This window comes from Rosa rugosa, chromosome 5 (genome assembly GCF_958449725.1).
Source record: "Rosa rugosa chromosome 5, drRosRugo1.1, whole genome shotgun sequence".
Taxonomy (NCBI): Eukaryota; Viridiplantae; Streptophyta; class Magnoliopsida; order Rosales; family Rosaceae; genus Rosa; species Rosa rugosa.
The window spans coordinates 31708528-31734730 of NC_084824.1; the positions used below are offsets into that span (position 1 = coordinate 31708528).

At 38.3% G+C, this 26203-nt stretch overlaps 4 protein-coding genes across 4 annotated transcripts; 2 read left to right on the forward strand and 2 right to left on the reverse strand.

The window, feature by feature from the left end:
• The first annotated feature begins 984 nt into the window (after nt 1–984).
• On the forward strand, nt 985–2881 carry LOC133711538 (uncharacterized). The gene is made up of 3 exons (XM_062137643.1): nt 985–1695; nt 2285–2493; nt 2536–2881. Exons 1-3 carry the CDS (start codon nt 985–987, stop codon nt 2879–2881), a joined length of 1266 nt encoding a protein of 421 aa, XP_061993627.1.
• A 5832-nt stretch (nt 2882–8713) lies between these two features.
• On the reverse strand, nt 8714–9761 carry LOC133708509 (uncharacterized). The gene is made up of 2 exons (XM_062133975.1): nt 9348–9761; nt 8714–9025 (listed from the first exon to the last, which is right to left on the reverse strand). The coding sequence occupies exons 1-2, from the start codon at nt 9699–9701 to the stop codon at nt 8897–8899; spliced, it is 483 nt and encodes a 160-aa protein (XP_061989959.1). The 5' UTR covers nt 9702–9761; the 3' UTR covers nt 8714–8896.
• A 2352-nt stretch (nt 9762–12113) lies between these two features.
• LOC133712258 (BAHD acyltransferase At5g47980-like) lies at nt 12114–13559 on the forward strand. The gene has a single exon (XM_062138367.1). The coding sequence runs from the start codon at nt 12120–12122 to the stop codon at nt 13458–13460; it is 1341 nt and encodes a 446-aa protein (XP_061994351.1). The 5' UTR covers nt 12114–12119; the 3' UTR covers nt 13461–13559.
• Nucleotides 13560–22384: 8825 nt separating this feature from the next.
• Nucleotides 22385–25450, reverse strand: LOC133709798 (uncharacterized). Its single transcript, XM_062135682.1, has 2 exons — nt 24897–25450; nt 22385–23039 (listed from the first exon to the last, which is right to left on the reverse strand). The coding sequence occupies exons 1-2, from the start codon at nt 25412–25414 to the stop codon at nt 22775–22777; spliced, it is 783 nt and encodes a 260-aa protein (XP_061991666.1). The 5' UTR covers nt 25415–25450; the 3' UTR covers nt 22385–22774.
• Nucleotides 25451–26203: the final 753 nt, after the last annotated feature.

The window sequence follows — 26203 nt, forward strand, 5'->3', positions numbered from 1 at the left end:
GATTGCTTCAAAAGTATTGGCTAATAGGTTGAAAAAGTTTCTTCCGGACATTGTTTCTCCACTTCAAAGTGCTTTTGTTCGCGGTAGTCTTATCTCTGATAATACTCTCGTGGCTACTGAGGTAGCACATTTTATGAAGAAGCTTCAAAGACAGGCTGACGGATTCTTTTCCTTGAAGCTAGATATTTCTAAGGCCTATGATAGGCTAGAGTGGAGCTATTTGGAGGCTGTCTTGGTGAAACTTGGCTTCTCCAGAGCTTGGGTGGATATTATCTTAGCTACTATTAAGTCTGTAAGCTACTCTATCCTAATTAATGGTAACCCTACTGGTTTTATTTTGCCAACAAGGGGTATCAGGCAGGGGCACCCTCTCTCTCCGTATCTGTTTATCTTATGTGCAGAAGGTCTCTCTGCGTTAATTTCTTCAAGGGTTCAGAATGGGGTTCTCAGGGGAATCACTATGTCCCCATCTGCTCCAACCATCCATCACTTGTTATTTGCGGATGATAGTTTTCTGTTTGGTGAAGCTTCTGTTAGAGAGTGCCAGGCTATTAAGAATATTCTCTCCATTTATGCCAGGGCTTCAGGGCAGAAAATTAACCTAGAGAAGTCTAGTGTGGTGTTTAGTGGTAATGTGGGCTTGCATTCGAGGAATCACCTGGCAGCCATTCTTGGTGTTAAATGTGTGAAGGAACATGGGTTATACCTTGGTTTGCCAATACATGTAGGGCATAATAAAACAGCCATTTTTGCTTATTTGAAGGAAGACTCACCAAGAAATTGATAAGTTGGAGATCTAAGATACTTAGTGTAGGAGGGAAAGAGCTTCTTCTCAAAGTTGTTGCTCAAGCTCTTCCGAATTATGTCATGAATTGTTATTTGCTTCCCAAGTCCCTTTGTGACGACCTCCAGCAACTCTGTGCCCAATTTTTTTGGGGAACCACTGATGAAAAAAGGAGGATTCATTGGAGATCGTGGGAAAGGATGTGTCTTCCAAAGGAGCAGGGTGGGTTAGGATTTAAACATCTTTATGCTCATAACTTAGCCATGTTATCAAAACAAGGGTGGAGGTTTTTGTCCAACCCTACATTGCTTGTAGCTCGAGTATTTAAGGCTGTCTACTACCCTAATGGTTCGTTTCTTACAGCTGATTTGGGTGATAGACCATCCTATTCTTGGCGAAGTATTCTGGAAGCCAGATCAACGTTACAAGTTAGTATTTTTCGGAGGATTGGCAATGGAACCTCTGTTAATATATGGACAGATGAATGGATTCTTAATGTTGCAGCCCACTCAATATCTAGACTGTCCGAAACTGTTTTTGAATATGTTGCTGACTTGCTCGATCCTAGTACTGGATCATGGGACAATGTTGCAGTTCATGCATGTTTTGTACCTGATATTGCCACACATATTTTGACTATTCCCTTAAGTAGACGCTTTAGGGTAGATAAGATTGCTTGGAAGTTTGACAAGAAAGGTTGGTTTTCGGTTAAATATGCGTACAAGGTGGCTCGTGCTTTTTCCATTGGCCACATTTTTGCTTCAACATCCAATGGAGATCCGTATGCTCAGCTTTGGAAGGCTTTGTGGAAGGCCAAAGTTCCCAACAAGGTGGCCATTTTTGGATGGCGTGCTGCTCATAATCTTCTTCCTACTAGAGTGGCTTTGACAGCGAAGGCGTATACCGGTGAGGTACGTTGTGTTGTGTTCTGTGACTGTTTACCGTGGAAGGACTGGTTGTTGGCAAGGGCTAGTTCTCTGTCTTCAACCCTCTTTGATAAGCTGCTTATTTTTTGGGCTAAATACTGATTACTACCCTGTAGTTTGAGTCCAAAATCAATTCAGTCCTTGAACTTCTAATTTCATCAAAAACACCCCTGCACTTTCAATTTTGATCTAATAGGTCCAATCTGTTAGTTTTCCATTAATTGAGTCCGTTAACTTGCTAGCGTGGCTCATATGGGGCCTATGTTTTATGATGTGGTGTTGAGGTGGTATGCATAGTCAGTTTAGGAGTGGATCCCACTATTAGAAATCTATCAAATAAAAAGTTTTTAAACAAAAAACTCAACTATAACTAGAACCCTCATCAGAAAATTAACGAATTGGATCTATTAGATTAAAATTGAAAGTACAGGGGTGTTTTTGATGAAATTGGAAGTCCAGGGACTGAATTGATTTTGGACCTAAACCATAGGGTAGTAACTAGTATTTAGCCCTTATTCTTTTATGGAGTCTGTGGAGAAACCGAAATGAAATTTTATGGAAGAATCATTTTCAGACTAGCTCTTGCCTTGTGGCAAATGCTTTAGCTTGGTATGAGGAATTTCTACAAGCAAACATATGTGGGAATCCTTCTCAAGGTCGTCATCAGTTGAGTAAGAAGTGGGAACCCCCTGTTGGGGATGTTTTGAAATTGAACGTCGATGAAGCCTATTTACTTCAAGTTCCCTATGGGGGTACAGGGGGTGTGCTTCGAAATATGCAAGGGTAGTTTCTAGCTGCTTTTGTACATAGGGTGGATTATATCAGTTCTCCTCTTCACTCCGAGCTGATGGCTTTGAAGCAAGGTGTGCAATTCTTACACTCCATGCGCGTAACGAGTGCAGTGATCGAAAGTGATTGCCAGGTAGCAGTAGTAGCTCTCACCAGTGAGCAGGTTGATCTCTCTCAAGTCAATGCTTTAATTGCTGAAGTTAAGGACCTGTTAACTCCAAACGCAGGTATTCGTATTCAATTTGTTCCCAGGCAGGCTAATAATGTCGCTCATAGGCTTGCTAGTCATGGTTTTGAGTCTAATGTTAATCATGAGTGGTTTGTAAATACTCCAGAACTTCTCCTGGATGCCCTTATGTACGATCTCAATCGTATTCATTAATAAATTTCTTTTGGTTCAAAAAAAAAAAACTATGGTTTTAATCAACTATATCATGTATCTAATCGAAAAAACTATATCATGTATCTAATCGAAAAAATCATATCAGTAATGTATTCAAATATCTTAATCTGTAGACTATTCAAAGAAAGTGAGTGTAGCCTATTATTTTTAAGGAAGTCCATCGAAAGAAAGTTCGCACACAATAGTCCACCATCTTAATTTGGACGTAAACAACTGGGCAATTGTAGAAGAAATCCTCCACAAGATATTGATTAATTCTTGGTCAGAAAATGCTGACCGAGACACTTGGCAATAATACAATTTTTATTTTAGATTAAATACTGTTTAGTCCTTGAGCTTTTGACCAAAAAACACTTCAGTCCCTGGCCTTCTAATTTCACACGTTTAGTCCTTGTACTTCAAAATTTTGGACCAATAGGTCCTTTCCGTTAGTCTCAGTCTAAAAATTCAGTTAAATCGATGACGTGGCAATTTTTTCTCACCAAAATGTCTAATCTACCCTCACTTTCTTTTTTTACTAATTATTTATTTATTTTGTTTTTATTTATTTTCTGTTTATCTCTTCTTCTTCCCCATCTCTCTCCTCCTTCTGCTTATCCCTCCTCTCTCCTTCTATTTATCTCCCTCCTCTCTCAAATGATCATCCCCAAACTCTATTTACTGCTACTTCTTCAATTTCGCCACCATGAGGCTGCCTCCTCCTCCGCCCCTACACTACTCGTTCTCTGACTTCGCCATTTGCTACTCGTTCTCCGATCCCCTAGCCCACCAAATACTTCACCGCCATGAGGCTGCCTATGAAAGTAGCCAGAACATCCCCCTTCAACTCAGAGCCCTCACTAGCCCAAACAAACACGAAATTCAATATCTCCTCATCCCTATAAATCTACACAATCACAATTTCACAATCCCAATTTTAAAATCAAATTAGAACAAAAAAATAAGCACCACGGCCACGATGAACTGAGGATCTTATCCACGGCCAACAAATACTTCGTCGACATGTTCGGCGACTTCTCGCAAGGTACGATACTCCTCATCGAGTCGTGATTAGCCTCCCACCAGAAAATCACCTTCTTCTCCTCCTCGAATCGGTCGTCCTCTGCCTTCGATTCGTCGTTGATCATATTGGTCAAATTCGACAGCCGGTTATCAAAGCTGGAGAAGATCAACAACATATCCTCTCTCACCTCATCCGGCGTGTTGCCCAGGCTCTTCATTATATTTGCGCCGCCACGAGCACCCAATCCTTCCCTCCTCCACCGCACGCAGCGGCCGCTATACTCGTCATCGCCGTCGTCATGAAAGGCTCTGATAATGTTTGGGAGAGAGAAAATAGAGATTAGACATAGAGAAGCTTGGGATTGGAGATACTAGTGTGAGGCGGAGTGAGGGTTCCGATCTGGGGGTAGAGGACAACAAGAAGAGAAAGGAGGAGGAAGAGGGCACGACATTGAGTCGGTGAAGGAGGAGAGGAGAGAGAGAGAGGAGGAAGAAGAAAAGATAAACAGAGAAAAAAAAGTGTATATATATATATATAAAATTAAAAAATGAAATGAGGGTATAACAGACATTTTAGCAGGAAAGGGATTGCCACGTCAGCTATTAACGGAGTTTTTAAACGGAAACTAACGGAAAGGACCTATTGGTCCAAAATTTTGAAGTACAAGGACTAAACGTGTGAAATTAGAAGGTCAGGGACTGAAGTGTTTTTTGGTCAAAAGCTCAATGACTAAACAATATTTAATCCTTTTATTTTTACAATTAAGCTTCTTAACACAGTCTCGTTCCACCATTTTTTCAGTATACCTTCCTCAGCAAGTGGGGGACCGTTTTGGCTCTTATAAATGCAGCCGAGAGGCTTTATAGTCTTCACAAGCATTTCAAGTTCTTTCATTATTCTCAACTGTGCTGAAAGGTGAGCACTCCAATTTTCTCCAAATTTGGTTGGAGATAAATGATATAGATAAGTGTTGGTTGGTTGTTGTTACGTCTACATTAAACAGGAGTATGACGTAATACCAAAACCCCATAAATGAAAATGAACAAGTACAACAAAAAGAATATAAAAGCTACTACAATGTGGTTCGATCTAGCTGGTTGAACTGCTTCCATTTAGTATCATACAATACTGCTCCCAAATACATGAATTTTGAAAATTATTTTGGTACTTCATCACATGGGTATTGTATGTGTGTTGATCTCTTTCCATATGCAATCCATATATCGAATATTGTGAAATTACTCAATATGGTGTTTCATTTTATGAAGCATACGAAATTTGAGACAAAGCAAAAAAGGAAGGGGCCGTGACCACTTACCCAATTTTAGACTACTAATTGCCCACTTACTCCAGCAAGAGTTTTTTAACCTCATTTAACCAATCTTACATCTATTGACATTTTAGCCCCTGTTAATTAAATTAAAACCCATCCATCTCCTATCAGTCTCTCTCTCCTTCCCAAACTCTCTCTCTCTCCCCCCGATCTCCACCTCCACCTCCACTCTCTCTCTCTCTCTCTCTCTCCTCCCCATGATCTCCACCTCCGGTCTGTCTCTCTCTCTCTGATCGCCGCGCCGGAGATGCAGTCCAAACCTGAAGACGACGATGAAGCTCCAGTCGGCGATCCAACGTTCTCGTCGCCGTTCGATTGATCGGCGATCCAGCCACTCCAACGTCCTCGTCGCTGTTCGATTGATCGGCGATCCCGACCATCGCCACTCCTTGCCTCGGCTTTCTTCATCTTCCCGACCACTTTGCCTTCCAATTCTTCAGCTTCTTCGTACCAAACTCCAATTTTGGTGGCTGAAATCAACGGCAGCTTCGGAAGATTCTCAAAGGTCTTTGCTTTTTCACTGTTGCTGGTGACATCAGGGGGTGAAGGAAAAGGGGGTTTTGAAAGATTGGGCCTTTCATTGGGTTTGAAGTTCTGGGTGGTGTTTCGATTTTGGGGTTTGGAATTCTGGGTGTTTCGGTTCTGGGGTTTTGAGGGTTTAAGCCTCTATCGTTCAGGCAATCGTTGTTCCAGTCCCCGAGGATTTTCGAGGAGTTGCCCACCACCACCATCATCTCCGTCTCTCGCCCCGACACTGACGATATCAACCCCATGCTTCTCTCGTACACAAACGAGTTCAAATACAACCAAGCACAATCACCTATCTCTCTCTTACACCAGCACCGGCGAGAAATCACGATCAGCTTTAGACGTGGGTGCCCAGAGCAATTTCTGGGTGCCCAGAGCATTTTTTTTTTTTTTTGGTATCCTGAGATTGCAATGTAACTGTGGGGTTTGTTTGATGGTCTACTAGGGGGCAGTAGACACATTATTGGCCCACAGTAGACTTTGATACGAGGGACATGGATCACTATAGTGTGGTGTTTTGATAAGTTACCTGTTGTTTTCTATGTATTAAAGTCAAATTATCAGTGAATCCTACAAAATGGTGCATTTTTGGTGGTCTATTGGGAGGCAGTAGAGACATTGGACTTTGTATTGGGGGGCAATAATATGATTATTGGGAGGCATTAATATGATTATTGGGAACCAATAATATGATTATAAATTGATCAATTGTGCCTGTAGTGTATTCATTTTGGTTTTGGGAGTTCATATAATTCACTGGACGGCAATAACATGATTATTGGAGGCAATAATATGATTTTTGGGAGGCAATAATATGATTTTTGGGGGGCAATAATATGATTACTGGGGGCAATAATATGATTACTCGGCGATTCCTGTCACCGGTCACCGGATTCCGGTCACCGGAGTCCGAGGCAATCCGAGGCCGGCCACTAGTCACCGGAGTCGACGGTCGGCCGCTGGTCACCAAAGTCCGGCAAGGTGGAGGATGATTTCTCCCTCTAAGTGAGAAAGAAGGAGAGGGCAAAAAAGTTCCAAAAATAAATAAAAAGAAATAAAAAATAATTAATTGGGTAAAGGGGAAATAATCTCTTAGAGTGTTTTGGGTAAATGGGGTTTTTAAACTCTTAGTTGAGCAACTGGGCAATTTTTAAGCTGAAATTGGGTAAATGATCATTTCCCCAAAAAGGAATTATGTTGTTGTTGGAGCATTCAACTTTGCGGCAGATAAAAGCAAAAAGATTTTTTGTTGTATTCAATTTTTTTTTTTGGACGTGTTGTATTCAACTTGATTGCAAAAAAAAAAAATCAAAATTTCATATTTCTTCATGAAAGTATGAAGTAAAAAAATCATTGTTGGTGACATACAAATTTCACAGAAATTTAAGAGACGGTGTAAATTTTTAAATATATTTTTATGTGTAGATATTTCAGAAATTAAGAATTTCGCGGAAATTTACGGAAAATTTGGAAAAATTTCGGGAAACTCCTTACGGAAATGATATAGCATATGGATTTCGTTTAGGTACTTCAAAATTACGGAAATTTCGGCAGTTTCGGAGAAATTTGAAACCTTGATACCAATGGGCAAGGATGGGACACTGGCCAGTTTCATAAGTCCTGTTAGGTCAAGGTCATAGGTTCGCCCTGGCCCTGGTAGTGTAGGGAAGCCTCCCTCTTACCTGCACTTTCTTTTGTACAAAAAACAAAAAGCAGCTTCCAAGAAGGGTTAGGCAGCATTGCATTAAGTAGGATTGTTCACTACTAGAATTTTCCTCATATACATCGGCCAGAAACCGATGTAAAAAAAAAATTTGTACACATGTGTTAGTGGGTGATGTAAAAGATCGGAAAAAAATAGACATCGGCTAAAAACCGATGTCCCATATAATAATAAACATCAGATTATGTTCCAGAATCGATGTTAAACTGCTATTATGATCACAAATTGGTGTTTTTAGATATTGTTAAACCTTCATATTTTTGCATTTAATGCTTAACGAAATATAGGTCCAACAGCACTAGTATTCATTTTAACATCGTTACTCATTCTAGAAACGATGTGTTATATTCTCTTACACATCGGTGTTTTTGAAGTTTGCCTGCTGTTTATAAGTTTTACGGGTACTTACCATATATCACACTATTTAAGATTGAATCTACATTCTTTTGTATTACGCGACCGATGTTCATTAATCTATTAAACATCGTTTCCTTTTATGAAGCGATGTCCATTTTTCTATTAAACATCAGTTTTTGACGTTGGCACCGATGTTCATACTTATACTAGACATCGTTTTTAATTTAATAAATCGATGTCCATTGATTTGTTTTACATCGTTTCTTACACAATGTCAATGTCCATTGCGTTGTTTTACATCGTTTCTTATTTAATAAGTCGATGTTCATTGGGTTGTGTTACATCGTTTCTTACTTAATATTTTGTTATCCACTGGCTAATGGGACATCAATTTTTTCTTTTAGAACTTATATGACTTCATTTTTATAGTTATAAATTGATTTGTAACTATTGCTAGGAAATCTAATGAGAAACATATCGTAAGTAAATAAATTTTGATTAATATTGATGCTCAAAGTACTTAACAACATCTCAAGTATTTCTATGCATAACATGTCGAAATAAAACAAAAATTTAAGTCTAAATGGTACATGATACTAGAAACATAAACGAAAGCAAGCCTCGCCATACTTATATCCCATTTGTTCTTCTGTTTTCACCTGCAAATAAAATGAAATGAACAATTAGCTATAACAAGAAAAACAGAAGGAAAGAAAGGAAAGGAAAAGGGAAAGACAAAAAAAGACATTGAGCTTACAAGACATTCCTATCCTAGCATCCATAACTACTGCTGTACTCGTCATATTATAATGCAAACCAAGTTTCTCACTATGCCTGCTATCTGCTGTGGTGGTATGGTTACAAAATATAACCAAGGAGAAGCTAGAAAGATTGGCGAGTAGCTGACATATTAGTTGGCTGTTTATAAAAGTACATAGCAGAAACTAATACCATTATGGTATAAACTCAGTTTGTTTCCAGAGATGACTAATTGGGCATCATACCCACTTCTGATTGCTCCTAATTATTTGAAGTTTTGTATTAATTTAATTACACCGAAAGAAAGAAGATGAAATTATACTGACCACTATATCCATGAAAGCACCGACATTGTCCCAATTCACAATTACAAAAACCTCGACCACTGCAGTCATTTTTGCAGCCACTCCCACCTATTAACTGCCAACAGAACAATTAGTTAACATGAATACTCTTCCCATAAAAATTGATATTCACCTCACATATCTCCAAGGGCTTATAAAAATAGAAGAATAATAATAACATTTTTGTGTCATCTGGTTTCATAGATTAACTGAGTAAACACCCATTCACTCCCACTTCTCTTCCCACCTCCTGATTCAAACTTGCAAGGTATTCATCTCTATGTTTCTAATTTTCTTTATTCCTTCTGTACATGAATTAACTCCATTATAAGAAATCTACTTCACTCATTCAGAAAAAAAAAATTATGTTACATCATGTAAAAAGTTGTTCTTATTACCTCCACAATGTTGACTTTATTAGAAATTGAGCCACAACCAGCAAGCCACCGGCCAATCTCTGCCTTCCATGGTGCTCCACAAAAAACAACTACCTTGTGCAAGTCAGCTGGAAAATGATTTTCTAAGTCAATAGGAGGTTCTAAATTTCCCCTAAAATGATCTGTAATTGCTTCAGTGGAAGCATTGATTGGGACACAAGAGTTATGAGTTTGACTAAAGTACTCGAAAGAAGGAACTAATGGAAAGAAGAGGAGATGAACTTTTGAATCCAACATTAGTGAAACCAATCCCACAATAGAAGCAACCGCCGATATCATAGACCATGAGCATTTCCATTTCAGAATAGAAAACATTATCTCAGAAGACTCTTCAGAGAGAAACCCACAACTATATCTCCATCTTCTTGACCCTGAGCCCCTTTATATGCACCTGAAAAATTAACACTTCAGTCTCTGACAAAGCCATGTAACATAAGTCAAAGAGAACCTACGCAAATGAATCATATCAAGCACCATTCCTTTTACCTTCTCCTTTTCAATAATCATATCAACCACCATTCTTTAAAGGATAAGATAAATTATAATAAAAAAACTTTCTTTAGAATTCTATCATCAAACTATTAAGATCATGTGTGCAGAAAATTAACATATGTAAATCAATTGGAGTAAACAATCTTTACAGGAAATACTACTAAGTCACTATAAGTCTAGTGGTTTTTCTCATCCATTATGTTCGATAAGGTCCCAAGTTCAAATCCCCACTTGCCCGCAACATCAAAAAAGAATGTATGATACAAGAATTAGCAGGAAAACCTTACTAAACAAAGAGCAGCAAAGAAAGCAAATAGTAAACAAGTTTAAACTCCACACAGAACTAGAAAAAAAGTTTCACCTGGAAACCCACTGATTACACAAAATTAACAAAAACCACCACTAGATTGTAATCAAAATAATTCAGAAAACACCTTCAAAGTTCTGATGGGTTGCTGTGGTAAAGCTCAACAACATTTCCTAGTATGTAAACACCAAAATTCTATCAGCTGATCAAACATTTTCTGCTTCCCACAAAATGACATACCTTAGTAAAATGAGTTCCAGCAATCAGAGAGCATTGGCGGTTTTGGATTCTGAATCAGAGACATTAGTTCTTGAACTAACTTGCTTTGTTCAATGAAACACAATGATATATATATATATATATATGGGTCCTGTTCTTTCCTATTGTTCTTGCTATTGGGGAGATTGAGTTCAAGGACATTGAAAACCAGTTATTCATAGAAACATTCAGATCATTACGCTTTTTCATAAAGATAGTTTTGGCGAGGCATATGATCGTTTCATTTACAACTCTGAGGTTTCCACAATCTGTGCAAAAGAAAGTTTTGTTGACAGCTTGATCAGTGATGCAAAAATGATGAGAAGAAACTTTATCAGAGAAGTTTTTGGTTAAGAATTTTTACTTTAAACTGTTGGATTGCCAGTTTATGACATGGCAACATCATAGTGAAGTCCAAGCAGATTCTAGCAAATATAACAACATTATAGCCGAGAATCCGGATCCAGATTTCTTAGCAACCAAAAGCTAACTTTGGAAAAATTAAAATAATAACCCAGTGATTAGAGAAACAAAAACAAACTCATTATAAATAATGACACCATGACACGATCAACAGCTGCAATGGCGTAAAAAGACACACACACATACTGCCACAAGTAAAAGTAAATTATTTACCTTTGCTTCTTTCTGTGCGTAAAAAGACACACACACAATGTTAATGACATTGTTTTACATCGCGTGTATTTCTCACCGACTTAAATGGCATGATGTCTATGAGCATAATTCTAGTAGTGGTTAGAGTCAATACTCTGCCTAACTAATATGATTCTAGTTAATGTTAGAGTCAAGATTTGACTAATATGATTCTAGTTAATGTTAGAGTCAATATTGTGCCTAACAAATCGATAATCAATCCTAGTTAATGTTAGAGTCAATATTTTGCCTGCCCAACTCCACTGACTTTCATTCACACATGCTTATTTTCTCATTAGAGGCCCCATAAAATTTCTTGTCCATTTTCTATGTGAAAGTTCCTCTTTTTCCCCTACTCATGGAAAAAAATATATATAAAATCAGGTATATTCAATTTTTAACAAGAACCAAATATGCCGACATAAATTTTAATCATGCATTTATTTCCAATCTATTGTAGATTATAGATCGGTTAGCTAGTTTTGGCTAAAATTGGAAGAAAATGATATTACCAAGTATGCATAAATTCAATACATTAATTTTTTCAGCTGCATGGTTAGAGGAAGTTCTGTAGCTGATGATGATTATCTTTGTCGTCTTATTGTCTATGGCAGTCCCCATAGCTTTTATTTTTTTGTTTCCTTTTTGAGTTTATCATTGTTGCGAGGGTAAACACATATTTAGAAATTTTTCAAAAAGAGCGGGTGTGTGTTAAATATATTGCAATGTGTGTATATAATTACTTGTGTTTTTGTCACATAACAATTAAGAATACACAATAATTAACCTCAAATTTAAACACAAAATAAATTAATCAATTATACACAAAACAGGTACACATCACACTTCACTAAAATGACACAATATTAATCAACAAAACAGCACATGGTAACAGGGCCCACAATTTTTAATGGTCATAAAATGCATACAGAAGATGAGAGAAGCTGACTTCCATTACATCATCATCTGTCTTTATATAGATGAATTTTTTTATTAAGAAACTCATATACGTTTGGAGCAAAATGTGTTCAGAAATGGTGATCGAAGTAATCAGTAAGGAAACAGTTACACCATCATCTTCTTCTCTTCACCACCTTAGAACTTCCAACCTCTCTGTTTTTGATCATCTTTTACCAGATGTGTATGTCCCCCTACTTGTCTTCTATCCCAACAATAGTATTACTGATCATAAGATCAATATAGTTGATCATCATCACTCTATGATTACCGAAAGATCTAAGCTTCTGAAAACTTCATTATCTAAAACCCTCAGCCGCTTCTATCCCTTTGCAGGAAGAATATTTAGCCACAACAACATTCTTTCAATCTGTTGTAATGACAATGGGGCTGCATTTATTGAAACTCGTGTCAATTGTCCCATATCAAAGGTTATGGAAAAACACAATTCTGGGATACTAAGTCAATTACTTCCCAATGACCTACAATCAACATTTGAAAGCACAGGCTATCTCCTATTAGTCCAAGCCAACTTCTTTGAATGTGGTGGACTTGCAATTGGGATTACCATTTCACACAAGATTGCGGACGGGTTTACACTCGGAACATTCATCCGTAGCTGGGCAGCAATGTGCCTCGGCTCTGATGTAGTGGCTCTTCCAGCTACAGAATTTGGTGTTCCAGCATCTCTTTACCCACAACAAGATTTATTCATCAACTCATTGTCAACTTCCAGGGAATATGTTAATAGTGAAGCTTGTGTCAATCAGAGATTTGTGTTTGATGCCTCAAATATTGTACGTCTCAAGTCTAAAGCCACTAGTGCCACCGTTCCAAATCCAACTCGTGTTGAAGTAGTGACAGCACTTCTTTGGAAATGTGCAATGGAAGCATCAAGATCAAACTTGAGTTTTACAAGGCCAGCTATGCTGTTTCTAGCAGCAAACATGCGGAAAGTATTGAAGCATCCCACTTTAATGGGAAATCTTGTAGGATATGTCTTTGCAGCGAAGACACAAGAAGGTGATGCAACTCTTCAAAGCTTAGTTGCTATAATCAGGAAAAGCATTGAGGAATTTAAAGTGAAATATGGTGAGGGAGTTAGCGGGGATGCTATTTGCCAAAATTTTAAAGAGCATGGAGATTTAATGGATAATAATGATATAAATAACTATATCTGCAGCAGTTGGTGCAGGTTTGGCTTTTATGAAGCCAATTTTGGATGGGGAAAGCCATCTTGGGTCACTTTTCCAGGTTTGAAAATCAAGAATACAATTGTGTTGATTGATACAAAAGACGGTGAAGGCATGGAAGCGTTCTTGAGTTTAAAAGAAGAGGACATGGCTGTAATTGAAACCAATAAGGAGCTGCTTGCATATGCTTCTCTCAATCCCACTATTATTTGATATGTGACCCAAACCCCTAAGACAAAAAATAAATAAATAAATAAAGCCTCATCTTTTGTGAGCATGAATGCTTAGTAGAGTTTCTTGTGCCTGGAAACATGTCATATGAGGAAGTAGATGGTTATTACAAGTAAATTGTTTAGTTTTCATGTCCTTTTCACATCAGCCTCCATGTTAAGTTTGCTTTTTAATTCATTCGTCTGAGTTATAATTTTATTTATATTTAAAGTTTACTAATCTGGTTACATAAATGTCTTGTTCATTTAGTAACTTTTAAACTGTTACGTCCCGAACCAAAATTTTACATGCTTAATTGTTATTAAACGAGGAATGACAATTTCGGTTACGTTTTAATTGTTTTCGGTACTTTTAGTGGCCCTAAAAGTCGACTTTTTGTTCGGGTTAAAATTTGAGAAAATTTTGTTCATGAAAGCCGTAGAGGACGTTAAAACGAACGCGTGCATATGTGGTACTTAAAAATCGGAGTTCGTATGCGAAAGTTACAAGCGGAATACTAAAGTTACTGTTAGGAGTAAATGGTAGAAATTTGAAAAATTTACTGTGGTAAGTCAGAACCTACCCCGGGTAACTCTCTCTCTTTCTCTCTCCTCCCTCCAGCGCTCCCTCTCTCTCTCTCTTCGATGATCACTGTTCAACGGCGTTTCTTCGCCGTCCGCCCACCTGACGCCGTGCCACCGGGCTTATTAGACTCACCTTCTCCTCCTTGACACACAAGCAGTGGTTGCTCACGGCGATTTGGCCGGAAAACGGAGAACCAAGGCCGTAAACTTTACTGTAGCAGAAAGAGGTCAACGCCGTTTTCTCCCAAATCCGGCCACCTCCAGTGACAAAACCAGGCTTCTTAGAAGCGCCTTGAGCCATCCTTCAAGCTCTCCAAGCCTTTTGCATCGAATTGAAGCGTGGAGGAAGAAATCACGGCTGGAAAATTTCATTGTGCTAATCGGGTCCTTTCGGGTTTGCTTGGTTTCCGGCCAGTTCTGTAACGTCCCGAACCCAAATTCACCCGTTTACTAGTCATTTGGACGGTAAACGACCTTTACTTTCACTTTTACTTTCGGTTTAGTACTTTTAGTGGCCCTAAAAGTTGACTTTTTGTTCGGGTCAAAATTTGAGAAAAGTTTCTTCATGAAAGTTGTAGAGGACGTTAAACCGAGCGCGTGCATATGTGGTACGTAAAAATCGGACTTAGTATGCGAGAGTTATGGCCAAAAATGTAGAATTTACTGTTCATGGTAAATTGGGTATATATATGGAAAGTTACCACAGTAGGTTTCCATTTCCGGAAACCCACTCAGTAACTCTCTCTTTCTCCTTTCCCGATCTGTCCTTCCTCTCCCCGTCGACCTCTCCCTTTTTCTTCTTCGATTTGACGCCGTCCGGCCACCAAACGGTGAGCCCTCAATGGCGGTCGACTCGGCTCCCCCTTCCCTATACAGCGGTGGTCGTGGGTCACGGTGTCTTGGCCGAACAAAGGAGATCGAAGCCCAATAGCCCGACGGTGGCAGCTGAGGAATTCCGGCGATTTCAGGCGATTCCGGCCGTTTCCGGCCACGAAATTGGCATCGAAGGTTCGGTTTTCATCACTGATCATTTCCCCTATGGCCTTGTGTCACGATTTGTTGTGTAGAAGTCGAATTGATGAATTGAAATTTTAGGGTTCTTGAGAAATTTCTGGGCTTGTGTTCATCGGCCGAATTGGAGCTCTTTCAGGTAAAATTGGAACTTGTTGTAGTTGAATAAATGGTTGGGTGTGTTGAGTAGATGCTACTGTCCAAATTTGGTGGCCATCGGAGGTGGTGGCCGCCGGCGCGTGGGGCCCACGCGCCGCCACTGTTGGTGGCGCGTGGAGGCGTGTAGGGCAGTGTTTTAATTCCAGTTTTTAGCCCATTAAATTCTATAAATGTTGTAGAGCTTGTATGTGAAGTTTGGTAATTTTTGGAGAAGCTTGGAATTAATTATGAATTTTTGAAGTTTAGGGTTTCGATTATCGAATTACGAGAATCCGACCGTCGGATATCTCTCGGTTCTGCCTTGGAACCTTTAAATTAACGAATTGGTATTAGTGGTATAATTTGGGCTGAATCCGAGGAGAATGGGAGATGTAATTTATGAGGAATTGAGTTTAGGAATTATATTAAATTGTTGAATAATTATTCACGGAATATAATCGTGCACAGGATGTCGTACCGAGCCCTGGCTCGATGAAGGAACTCGTATACGTGATCGTCGGAATAGTACAGTGAGTGGACTTTTGTTTTAAATAATGATGCATGCGTTTATTTCTTGAATTAATTCTTTATTTAATTATCATATTACTTTTCAAGCATATTATTTGTTTCCGGAATTTGATTATTGGTTTATCTCATGGATTGGCTTTCAATAATGATTTTCTGAGATGGATTATGATTTACCTCGGTCATGAATTTCGGATATTAATTCGTTATGCTCGGATTCGAGTTTGTGATTTATGCTGATTTCCGGAGTTTCATATTTAATTTCATTCATCGATTTGAGATTTCTGAAAGATTTTCGAAATGGGATTTCGATGGAATTATTTCTTATTTATTTTTTGAATATGAGTTTATTTTTGGTGTGGGACACGCCGTTAATTTATTGATCTTATTTATTTATCGACTTTCGGATTTTGGCATTGGGAATGCCTTGATGATGATTTTGGAATTGGTTTTGTTTCGAATTATGGAGATTATGATTTATTATTATTTCTCGCATTTTTGCTATTGATTTGAGATATTCTTGGCGTGTGGGACACGTCGTTGGAAATTCATTTGCGAGAGTTGGGGGAAGCTTTATGTATTTTGGATTTACTGGATTTTCGGTTATGTTTCCCTGTGCCATACTGAGGGGTGATTTTATCATGCTAGCATTGATTTTCCGCCTTTGTGGCGCGGTGATGGGATCACCGTAGCCCTTCCGCCTTTGTGGCGCAGGTTACTGTCTCTGTGACAGTAATTCTGTAGCCCAGTATCCTATCGCTACACTTAGTGGCGTAAGGGTATATTACGGGAGTTATGGGAGTTCTTTAGCCTGGGAGGCTATCACCCAACCAAGCCTGAGTGGCTTATTCGTATGGCTATCATCTTCCCCTACTTATACTATTTTTGACTAGCGGGGACTAGTCTGAGTTTCCTTAACCAGCGGGGCTGGACTTATATTTTCGAGTATTGAAATTTCAATCTTTTACTTTGTTGTTTTGACTAGCGGGGCTAGTCGGTTTTCTGGAGTTCAACGTTTTTCGGATTATTTTCTTAAGTGTTCTATAAATGTTGCATGCATCCGGATTTTATATATCGAAAAATGTGGGAAAGTATGAAGTTTTATTTTGTTTTATTCATATTAAATTATTTATTTTTGTCCACTCACGCTAACGTTTTTATGTACTTTCCCCTGGGCCCTTCGGTTTCAAATGCCCAGTTTGCAGGCGAATTAGTGGAGGTCGGGCGTACATGACATTTGAGGCATAATTGTCACCACTTCCGCATTGTAGGATCCCTTGATCATTTACTCTATTTTTTTTATTCCCTTGTGAATTAGTATTGCTCTGATAACCTTTGGGATTTGTATTGTTATGTTGAGTTTTGTGTTTTGCGAGTTGGGGAATGTTGATTTGGGGAGCAGGGTGGCTCCAGGAGCATAAGGATGGGTGATTTAGAAGTGTGAATTCTCTTTCTACAGGTTTTGGGTTGTCCATTTTAGGGGAAGTTCCGCCAAATTTTTGGTAGAATTTCTTCTAAGGTGGGCCCCGCAGGGCCACTTCGGATTTCAGGGTGAAATTCGGGGCGGGTCCTGTCAAGTTCAAGGTATTTTCTGAATTTGTTGTAGTTAAGAAAGATGTTTGGATTGTTGAGAGGAAGCTGCTGGTAAAATTTGGTGGTCAGAGGTTGTGCCCCACGCGCCGCCTCTGTCGGTGGCTCGTGGAGGCTCGTAGGGCAGGATTCCGGCTTCTAGTTTTAGCTAGTTAAATTCTATACTTGATTTAGAACTTGTATATGTGACTTTGGTGAAGGTTGGTGAAGTTTTGAATTGATTATGAATTTCTGAAAAATATAGAATTTTGGTTATCAAATTACGAGAATCCGACCGTCGGATTTCTCTCGAATTTGTCAAGAAATTGTAAATCGATGAATTGATATTATTGGTGAAGTTTGGATTAAATCCAAGGAGGAGTGCAGGAGTTATCCACAATTTTATGTGTAGAGTTTTTATAATTTTAATGTAATTTCTAATTTTTCTGAAAATAGTTTAGTTGTTTACGAATATTATTTTTGTATAGGACTTGAGGAGCCTCCATTGGAGGAAAATATCGACCGACAGTAGGATTAGCCGTTTATTGTGAGTGGATTTTTAATTTTAATTGATGCATGCTAATTAATTTCTGAATTATTGATTTTATTTAAATATCAATTTATTTTATCGAGCACTTTAATCGGTTTTGAATATAAATTGATATATGGATTCGACTTTCGGATTGAGATTTTTTTTTATGCTCGATTTTAGACTTATGATTTTTGTTGAAAATAGTGTTGATTTATTTCCGAGGCAATTTTCGGAAATTTTTAGTATAATTTATTTATTGATTTTCGAGCTTTTGAAAGGATTATATTTGTATTATACTTTCCGCTTATTTTGTCAACGAATTCGAGAACATTTTGGCGTGCGGGGTCACGTCATCTAATTATATTTATTTTTATTCGTGCGAGATTTTGGGAAAACCTTACTGATTTCGATTTTCGTATGATTTTAATCCACCATACCTGGGTCTTTTTATTTAATTATTTTATTACTAGCTAGCCTATTCCTCCCCGCTTACTATGTGTTTGTGGCTGAGTTGAGATAGAACCTGGGAGGTTCAAGAGTGGAGACTCCGACCCGAGCCTGGGAGGCTCCTTAGTCGTATGGTGATAAATTCTTCCCCATATTTTATTATTATTTGGCTCGCGGGGCTAGTCTGATTATTCATTGGTCAGCGGGGCTGACATGTGTTAGCTTGAGTTCTGAGCTTTGTTAAATAAATGGCAAAAGTGTTGTATAAATTAGCTCAAATATTTATTTTACAAATATTGCATGCATTAGACTTTTGAATGGATTAAACGAGGGAGAGTATAAATTCCTATTATTTTTCGATTATTTAAGAACATTTATTTGTGTCCACTCACGCTAACGTTTTTATATACTTCTCCCCTGGGCCTTTCGTTTTAAAATGGCCAGTTCGCAGTGTAGCAGTTCGGCTTAGGAGTTGAGGCTTAGCACCACCACTACCATCTATCATCTGTAGGTTACCCGTTAACCTACTTTGTGTATTATATTTCATTTTCTATAGATTGCTCTGATAATCTTGGGAGGTTCCATATGAATATATGTATAATTATGGGTTGAGATTGAGTTTGAATAAATTTGAGATTGTTGTAAACTTGGAAGGTTCGGTTGTGATAAATTTGGTTGGTTAATGGGTTGCTTTTCGGGGAGCAATGTGGCTCCAGGAGTTGGAAATGAGTTTATACATAGAAGTGTATTAATTGTGTCTTTTTCACAAGTTGGGGTCGACCACTTTTAAGGGAAGTTCTGTAGAATTTTCTGAGAAAGTGGGCCCCGCAGGGCCACCTGGAATTTCAGGGGGAAATTTCGGGACGAGTCCTGTCATAAACTATTCTAAATCAAATAAATGCTATGGATTACTTTTTTTTGGCAATTTCAGCTTACACAATTTTCTAAAGGGATCATATTTTTGGGCTACATAATGTCTTATCATGATGTTGCGCAGTCAATGTTTTAGTCGATAATAAGGGATTGTACTCTGTTAAGAGTGGGTACCATGTTTATTGTAATTCCCTAAAGATGGTGGATGTGGCTTCTACGTCATCTGAGGTTGTTGGGGGTCCTTTGCGTCATTACTGGAGACAACTCTGGAAAACTAATTTGCCTCCAAAAGTCAAGGTTTTTGTGTGGCGTCTCTTGCATGGAGTCCTTCCAACAAGGTCAGCTTTATCTCTACGTAAAGTTCCTATGGTTGATATTAATTGCATCTTTTGTCATAAGGAAATAGAAACTGGAATGCATGTGTTCAAACAATGTGAAGCATTGCAAAGTTTTTGGATCTTAGGTCCTTTGAAGATAAAGGCCAAGAATCACGTTGCATGTAATTTGAAAGGGTGGGTCCTAGACATGATGGACATGTTATGCTTTGATCAGATTGAGTATTTTTTTCATGGCCCTTTGGATTGTGTGGTGTGAAAGGAATAACCTAGTTTGGAAGGGGGGTAATTTCCAACCCATGCATATGCTTCAGTGGTGTAGACAAAGTTTGGAGGACTTTCAGAAATATCATCTGAAGGCCAGTAGCAAGAAGAGGCGTCCTTTGACCAAATGGAAATGTCCTACGCGCGGTTGACTCAAAATTAACATTGATGGTGCTTATAGAGCGGATAGTGGTGAAGGAGGTATTGGTGTGGTGGTCAGAGATGATTTGGGCACGGGTATTGCAGCCATTGCTAGACCTTTTCTGCATGCACACTCGACTATTAATATGGAGGCTAAGGCGTGTAGAGCTGGTCTTCTTCTTGGTACACACCAAGGTTGGACGGAAGTAGAAATTGAAAGTGACTCTGCCCTTTTGATTGCCTCACTCAAGAATGAGGAGAAGAATTGCTCGAAGGTAAGTCGGGTTTTTGATGATTGTAAGGAGTACTTAACTGCTTTTCAATATGTGGAAATTCGACATATTTACCGTGAAGCAAATGGTGTTGCACATAGGCTTGCACACCTTGCTAGTTTATCTTTTATTGATGATGTTTGGTTAGATGGGACTCCTGCTATTATTCAGGATGTACTCTACGAGAATTATTGTAATAGTTCTACTGTAGCCCGGGGTTCAGGTTTTATGTCCCCCCCCCCCCCCCCCCCGATGCAAAATTTTAATATTATTTTAATAAATGGAACCGGGCGTGGGGCTGATCTCAAATGTGGTTAGCTAATTGATTGAAAATGTGATGTATTGAAATGTGCAATGGAAGCATCAAGATCAAACTTGGGTTTCATAAGGCTACCCGTCTGGAATCAAGCCAAAAACATGCGGAAAGTGTTGGGCAAACACAATATCATGGGAAATGTTGTATGAGTGTTGGCTGCAGCAAAGACAAATCGAAGAAAGTGAAGCAAATCAGCACAAGTTGCAGGTTTGGCTTCTGTGTAGCCAATTTTCGATGGGGGAAGCCATCATGGGTTATTGTCCAAGGTATGCTAATAAAAAATACCCTATCAAAGATTTGAAAATGCACGAACATGGGGTTTTAGCTCAACTTCTCCCAACTAATATTATAGTATCCAAACAAGAAATCACAGGCCAACTTCAACTAGTACTAGCTGTTCAACTTCTTCGAATGTGGTGCAACGGCAATGAAAGTCAATACGTGATATAAGGGGGATGGTGCTTTTACATTTAGGCACATTCATCAATAGCTGGGCTGCGGTTGCCCCTTGGTTATATAATGAAGAGTAGTGCGTTAAAAAAGATATGTGTTTGAAGCCTGAAATATCGATGCTCTTAAGACTAAAGCTGCCTACACTTACACCGGGCTAAATCATACACAGGTTGAAGTAGTACCAAGTTCAAACTCGGTTTCTGTTAGGCCATCTGTGTGGCATCATACCATGAACATGTGAAAAATATTGGGGCAGCCAAGTTTAATTAGTGAGAAATTTTTTGAGATTGTTTGCAGCAAAGATGGAAGAATTTGAAGAAAATTATCAAATTCAACTTTAGTTGATGTAGGAGTGATTCACATTTGTAAATCCCAACATGCATCAGTTTCTCTCCACAACGACAGCTCAAAAATTGAAGACTCGAATTCGAAGGCTGTTAGCTAAATAGGCCGCTACAAGTTTGTGTCATTCAGGCCATGTGTTTCATGATGATTGATGTATATATGTGTTTGAATTGAGTGTCTCTAACCCATTTACATGTTGTGATGTTCCCAGAAACCTTATTGTTGTTCCATTGACTGCTGGAAGGCCGATGTTATTTGTGAACTTTGCAAGGGTTATATAGAAATTAGTTTGACTATATTTATTTTTTGTTCAGGTTAAGGGATTTGATTTTGTTGATTCCTTTATGTTTGGTAGAAACGATAACTTTATTGATGAAGTTTGTAACATCACAAAGAAACTTGTCATGGTGTTTGCCTTGAAAAAATAAGTCTCTCACACAAGACTAGTTACATACGCTCAATAATGTTTACCTCATCAGTAACAGATCAAGAAAATTATGTTCAACCACTATTGGATGTAAATCCAACGGTAAAAGAAATATTTTTAAGTTGAGTTTTTTTTTTTCACTGTTGAATTTACAACCAAGTATTATCGAGTATGATTTCCTTGGTCAGTTATGACCAAGTGCACACCACTGTTTGTATAGATGGATATTAATTCAATCTCACTACTTTTATTTGTTCAATTCCTTGTGCAACACTCCTACATTTGAAAGCTCCGTGCTTTAGTTACCGCAGCTCACAGAGTATCGGATCATGATTCCATGCTTGCAGTGTTTAAATACCTCAATGTCACTACAAATAATTCAACCCTTCATTGGTTCACGTACAGAAATCAAACTTTAGAGAAATTGGAACTGTTATGCGTATAGGTTTAGACTTAAAACAGAGGTGTGACTACATTAGCATCTGGCGGACACGAGGATAAATTTGAATGCGTTGAAGTAATGGCTAAAGTTACTTCCAGATTCTGTAACCCTTGCTTGAATATAGATCTCGAACTTATAGTAAACAATTGTTTTCTTATAGAAAAGCCTGGCAAGGAATGGTATTTTATGTACCAAGAGGAAGACCATTGTGAATATGGGATTGAGATATGAGACTAATAGTAGCCTTCTTCCATAAAATGAAATATCCCACTGAATCAACATAGCATTGCCTAAATACGCACCATAACGTTAAAATTACATAAATAAAGACATCTAAAGTAGAAACTACCATACTGAAAATGAAGTAATACAATTAATAAACTCTAAGAACTTCGTCTCTTGTAGCTCTTAAAAACTTGACTAGGAGAAAAAATAATAAAATCAAAATCAAAATAAAACTCTACCCACCCCATACAATCCATGGGACAATCAAAGCTATACTGCATCTCTCATCACCAAAATCTGATGCTTTGAAGATCCAAGCGAGAAAGAATCAAAAAAAGAATCACACCTCTAGTTTTGCTTCATTTACACAATTAGCAGGTTCACCATGCATCCAGTTTAAGGAGAAAGAGGATGGGCGTCAATCAGCAATTTCTTCCTTTATTGCAACTTTACTTTTATTTTCCTTTCGTGCGGCTCTTCGTGTGGATTGGATTTGGCGTACATATTCTGCCACTATCACATGGAACTTGGGAGCAAGCTTACTTGATGAGGAAACATTAAGCCCTGCCTTCCGCAAGGCCCTGGTTACATGTTTCTGAGCCTTTTGGAAGTGGACAGTACAAAGAGAAGGGGTAGTGGATCTCAGTATTGGCTTCCCACATGTTATAGGTCCTGCCTGAGCACTACAAACACACATGAACAAAATTATCAGTAAAAAAAAAAATCGATATCTGCTCATTGATGGAAGAAGAATAGACCCAATAGAACAAAAAAGAAAGTTTCAACTAATGACATGTTGTGTTTTTACATGTTATGAGCTCTCTTATTTGAAATAAAATAGCCAAGAACAACCAAACCATGTAAAACGGATTATTTTGATATTAGTTTCTCATCTAGCTGCTGGGGTTCATTTACTACTTTCCTATGTCAGATTGGGGAGTGGCAGTAGTTGCCTGTGCTAATAAAGAGATGAGAAGTAGAGCACCAAGAAATAGTACCCACTAGTTCTCATGACAACGGTACAACTCAATCCATATACTGAGATCCACTAGTTCACATGAGTGTATACAGAATATGTAGCCCCTTTCCCTTCTAATACAGAAGGCAGTGGTTTCCCTCAGTTTCCTTTATTTTGATTTTCTGTTTTCCATTTACCTGTTCCTTCATTCCTTTTATTTTCCCAGATATAAAAAAAAACCCTTCATCACTAACAAAGAAAAAACTACAACATGTCACAGAAGAATAACCTTCCATATTATTGGATTATGTTCTTCTTGGCACAAAATACATTTTGTTAGTCTTAAATGTAATTTGGCAGCTATTTTTGTTCTCCACGGTCTTGGTTTAAAGTTCTTGAGGTTTGAGTTTCATTTAAATGTAAGCAGAGGAAGGACATGTGGAATATGGTTTTGCCAAATCAGTAAGGCTTGACTTTAAATAACTATGCCTTCTAAGTGACGAGAATGACAAAGAGAATATATTCTAATAGAAATCATTTGGATTAAAGGCATAAAAGTTGAGCACGCTTCTTAAAATTACAATTTGTATAGTAAAATATTAGCAGCATTTATATCAGAAGAAACAAGAGTTGATGCACTGACAGTTGTAAAAAAATTTCAGATCTACCCATCAAGTAGCGGTACTGAAAACAAAACAGAGTACAACCCACTGCCAACAAGGAGTCCACAACAGAAATACATCAATGAAAATAAAATATAATCAAATGTAGGAAACTGTCTTACAACCAACAAATTCCAAAAACAGAATTAGAATCTAAACTGGCTTTCCAGTTTGGAAAAATAGCAACAAACAGTATGTCCTACAGTTCAAGATACTAAAGACCAAGATGTTACTCTATCCATAAAACCTCCACTCCTCCCCACCGGGATTCTCAAAAATCCATCTAATCCCTCTACAACCAAATTTCCTTATTCCCATCAGCAACACCTGCCCGTGGAAATTAAGTTTCCAGCTTCAGAGTCACTCTCTTTGGGAATCTTGAACTGGCTGGCCTTCCTCCTATTGAAGGAAAGGAAACACTTCCATCCACCCTTCCAATTGGCTTTCTACAATCTCCACAATCAGATTCCAAAAGTTATCTAATTATGGCTTTACTACCCAATGGAAGTTGTAAATAGTCAGTCATGCCCTAACCAATACCACACCCCAAAGAAACTGCTCAGCCTTCCACTTCACTTTCTCCCCAACTTATTCCCACAAGTAAATACCCTTTGCTGTTTAAACGACAGAGTTCTAGATTGTGTAATTTAGACTTGCAATGAAAACTGGAACTACTTCATCCGAAACACAGCCCAAATCCAACTGCTCATTCTATCCCCACAGCCTTTTCTCTCTAAACTAGTGTCTCAAAATCCTAGTAGCATGATCATATGTTTCTTCAATGTCCATCATGAATAAAAACAAGGTCCAACACTCAAATACACACCTAATATCATACTCCTACAAAGATTAAATTATCACAAAAATACACATGAAACTAAAATTGAACAATAGAAAGAAAAGAGAAGACGAATACCTACCTCTTGATAACATAATTGCAAGCCTTGTAGAGCCTCTGCTTCGAATCCGAAAGAATGTGGAGGTGGCAGAAGCTGGTTAAGGCCATGGCCTTCAACTTACAGCCGACGGAAGCGCAGCGGCGATTGTTATTGTGGTTGTCATCACTGCCTTCAACAGCAGCGACTCCATTGTTGTTGTTGTTATTGGTGGTGGTGGCGTTGTTGTCTTCTTTGAAAGGGCTGACACCGTACTTCCAGTAGTACTCCCTGTACTGGATCTTGAGGTGCTCCATGAACCCCCAGTAGTGGTCTTTGTAGCATTTCGTCAGCTCCTTGAGGTTGTGGGAGCGGCGGCGGAGGAGCTCTTGGCGCGTGAGGTGGGAGGCGCTTGAGAGGACCACGTCTTCACGGGAAGGAGTGATGGCGGAGGTGGAGGGGCCGGGGTTTGGGATTTGTGGGTCGGCGATGACGATTTGGTTCTTGGGAGGCTTGGAAGAAGAGGGAGGAGGGTGGTTGTTCTTGGAACCAGAAGCAGCCATTGGGAACACACAGAGAAACGAAGACAGCAATTTCCAGAGTATATGTTTATTGTAAGATTACAAGATAGCCCTCGAGCCTTTTATTCATTTTACTTTTGGTCTCCATAGGTTCTACTAGGGCTGTCACTCAGTCGGTTCGAATCGGTTATAGGTATTACCAACTTCAAAACCAAACTTTTCGGTTTCAAAATTGAGCTACCAATTACCAACCAAAATTTTCAGTTTTTAATTATATCCACCAAATTCGGTATTTGGGTTTTCGGTATTTACCAACTTTAAAACAACTAATTCTTTGTAATACAAATTAGAATGAAAACTACTAGGTTTTTCAATTTTATAATTATAAGCTTTGTATTCATCTACTTATTATAGCTTTCTTTTGTACATACGACATCAAGTTTTAGCCAGTTTTAATAAAAATAGGTTATTTAAGCATCCTTGACCAATTTACTTAAAATACATGTATTATTAATGTAGTATTGAACATTACTATTATGAAATTTTTTATGTTTATTTCTTAATATACATGTATGTGCATTGTAAACTATAGTATATAAATCTAATATTTAGATAATCAGTAGATTAGAGATTTATCAAAATTAAACCAACTTTTTTGGTAATTTTCGAATTCGGTTTTATCGGTTTCGGTTACTAAAAAAGTTTACCAAATCTAAAACATCTGTTGGTATTCGGTCGGTTTGGTAATTACCAAACCAAGTGGCAGCCCTACTGTGTTCTATCAAATCGTGAACCAGCAACAAACCCAATCCGGATTTGTCCAATATCTGC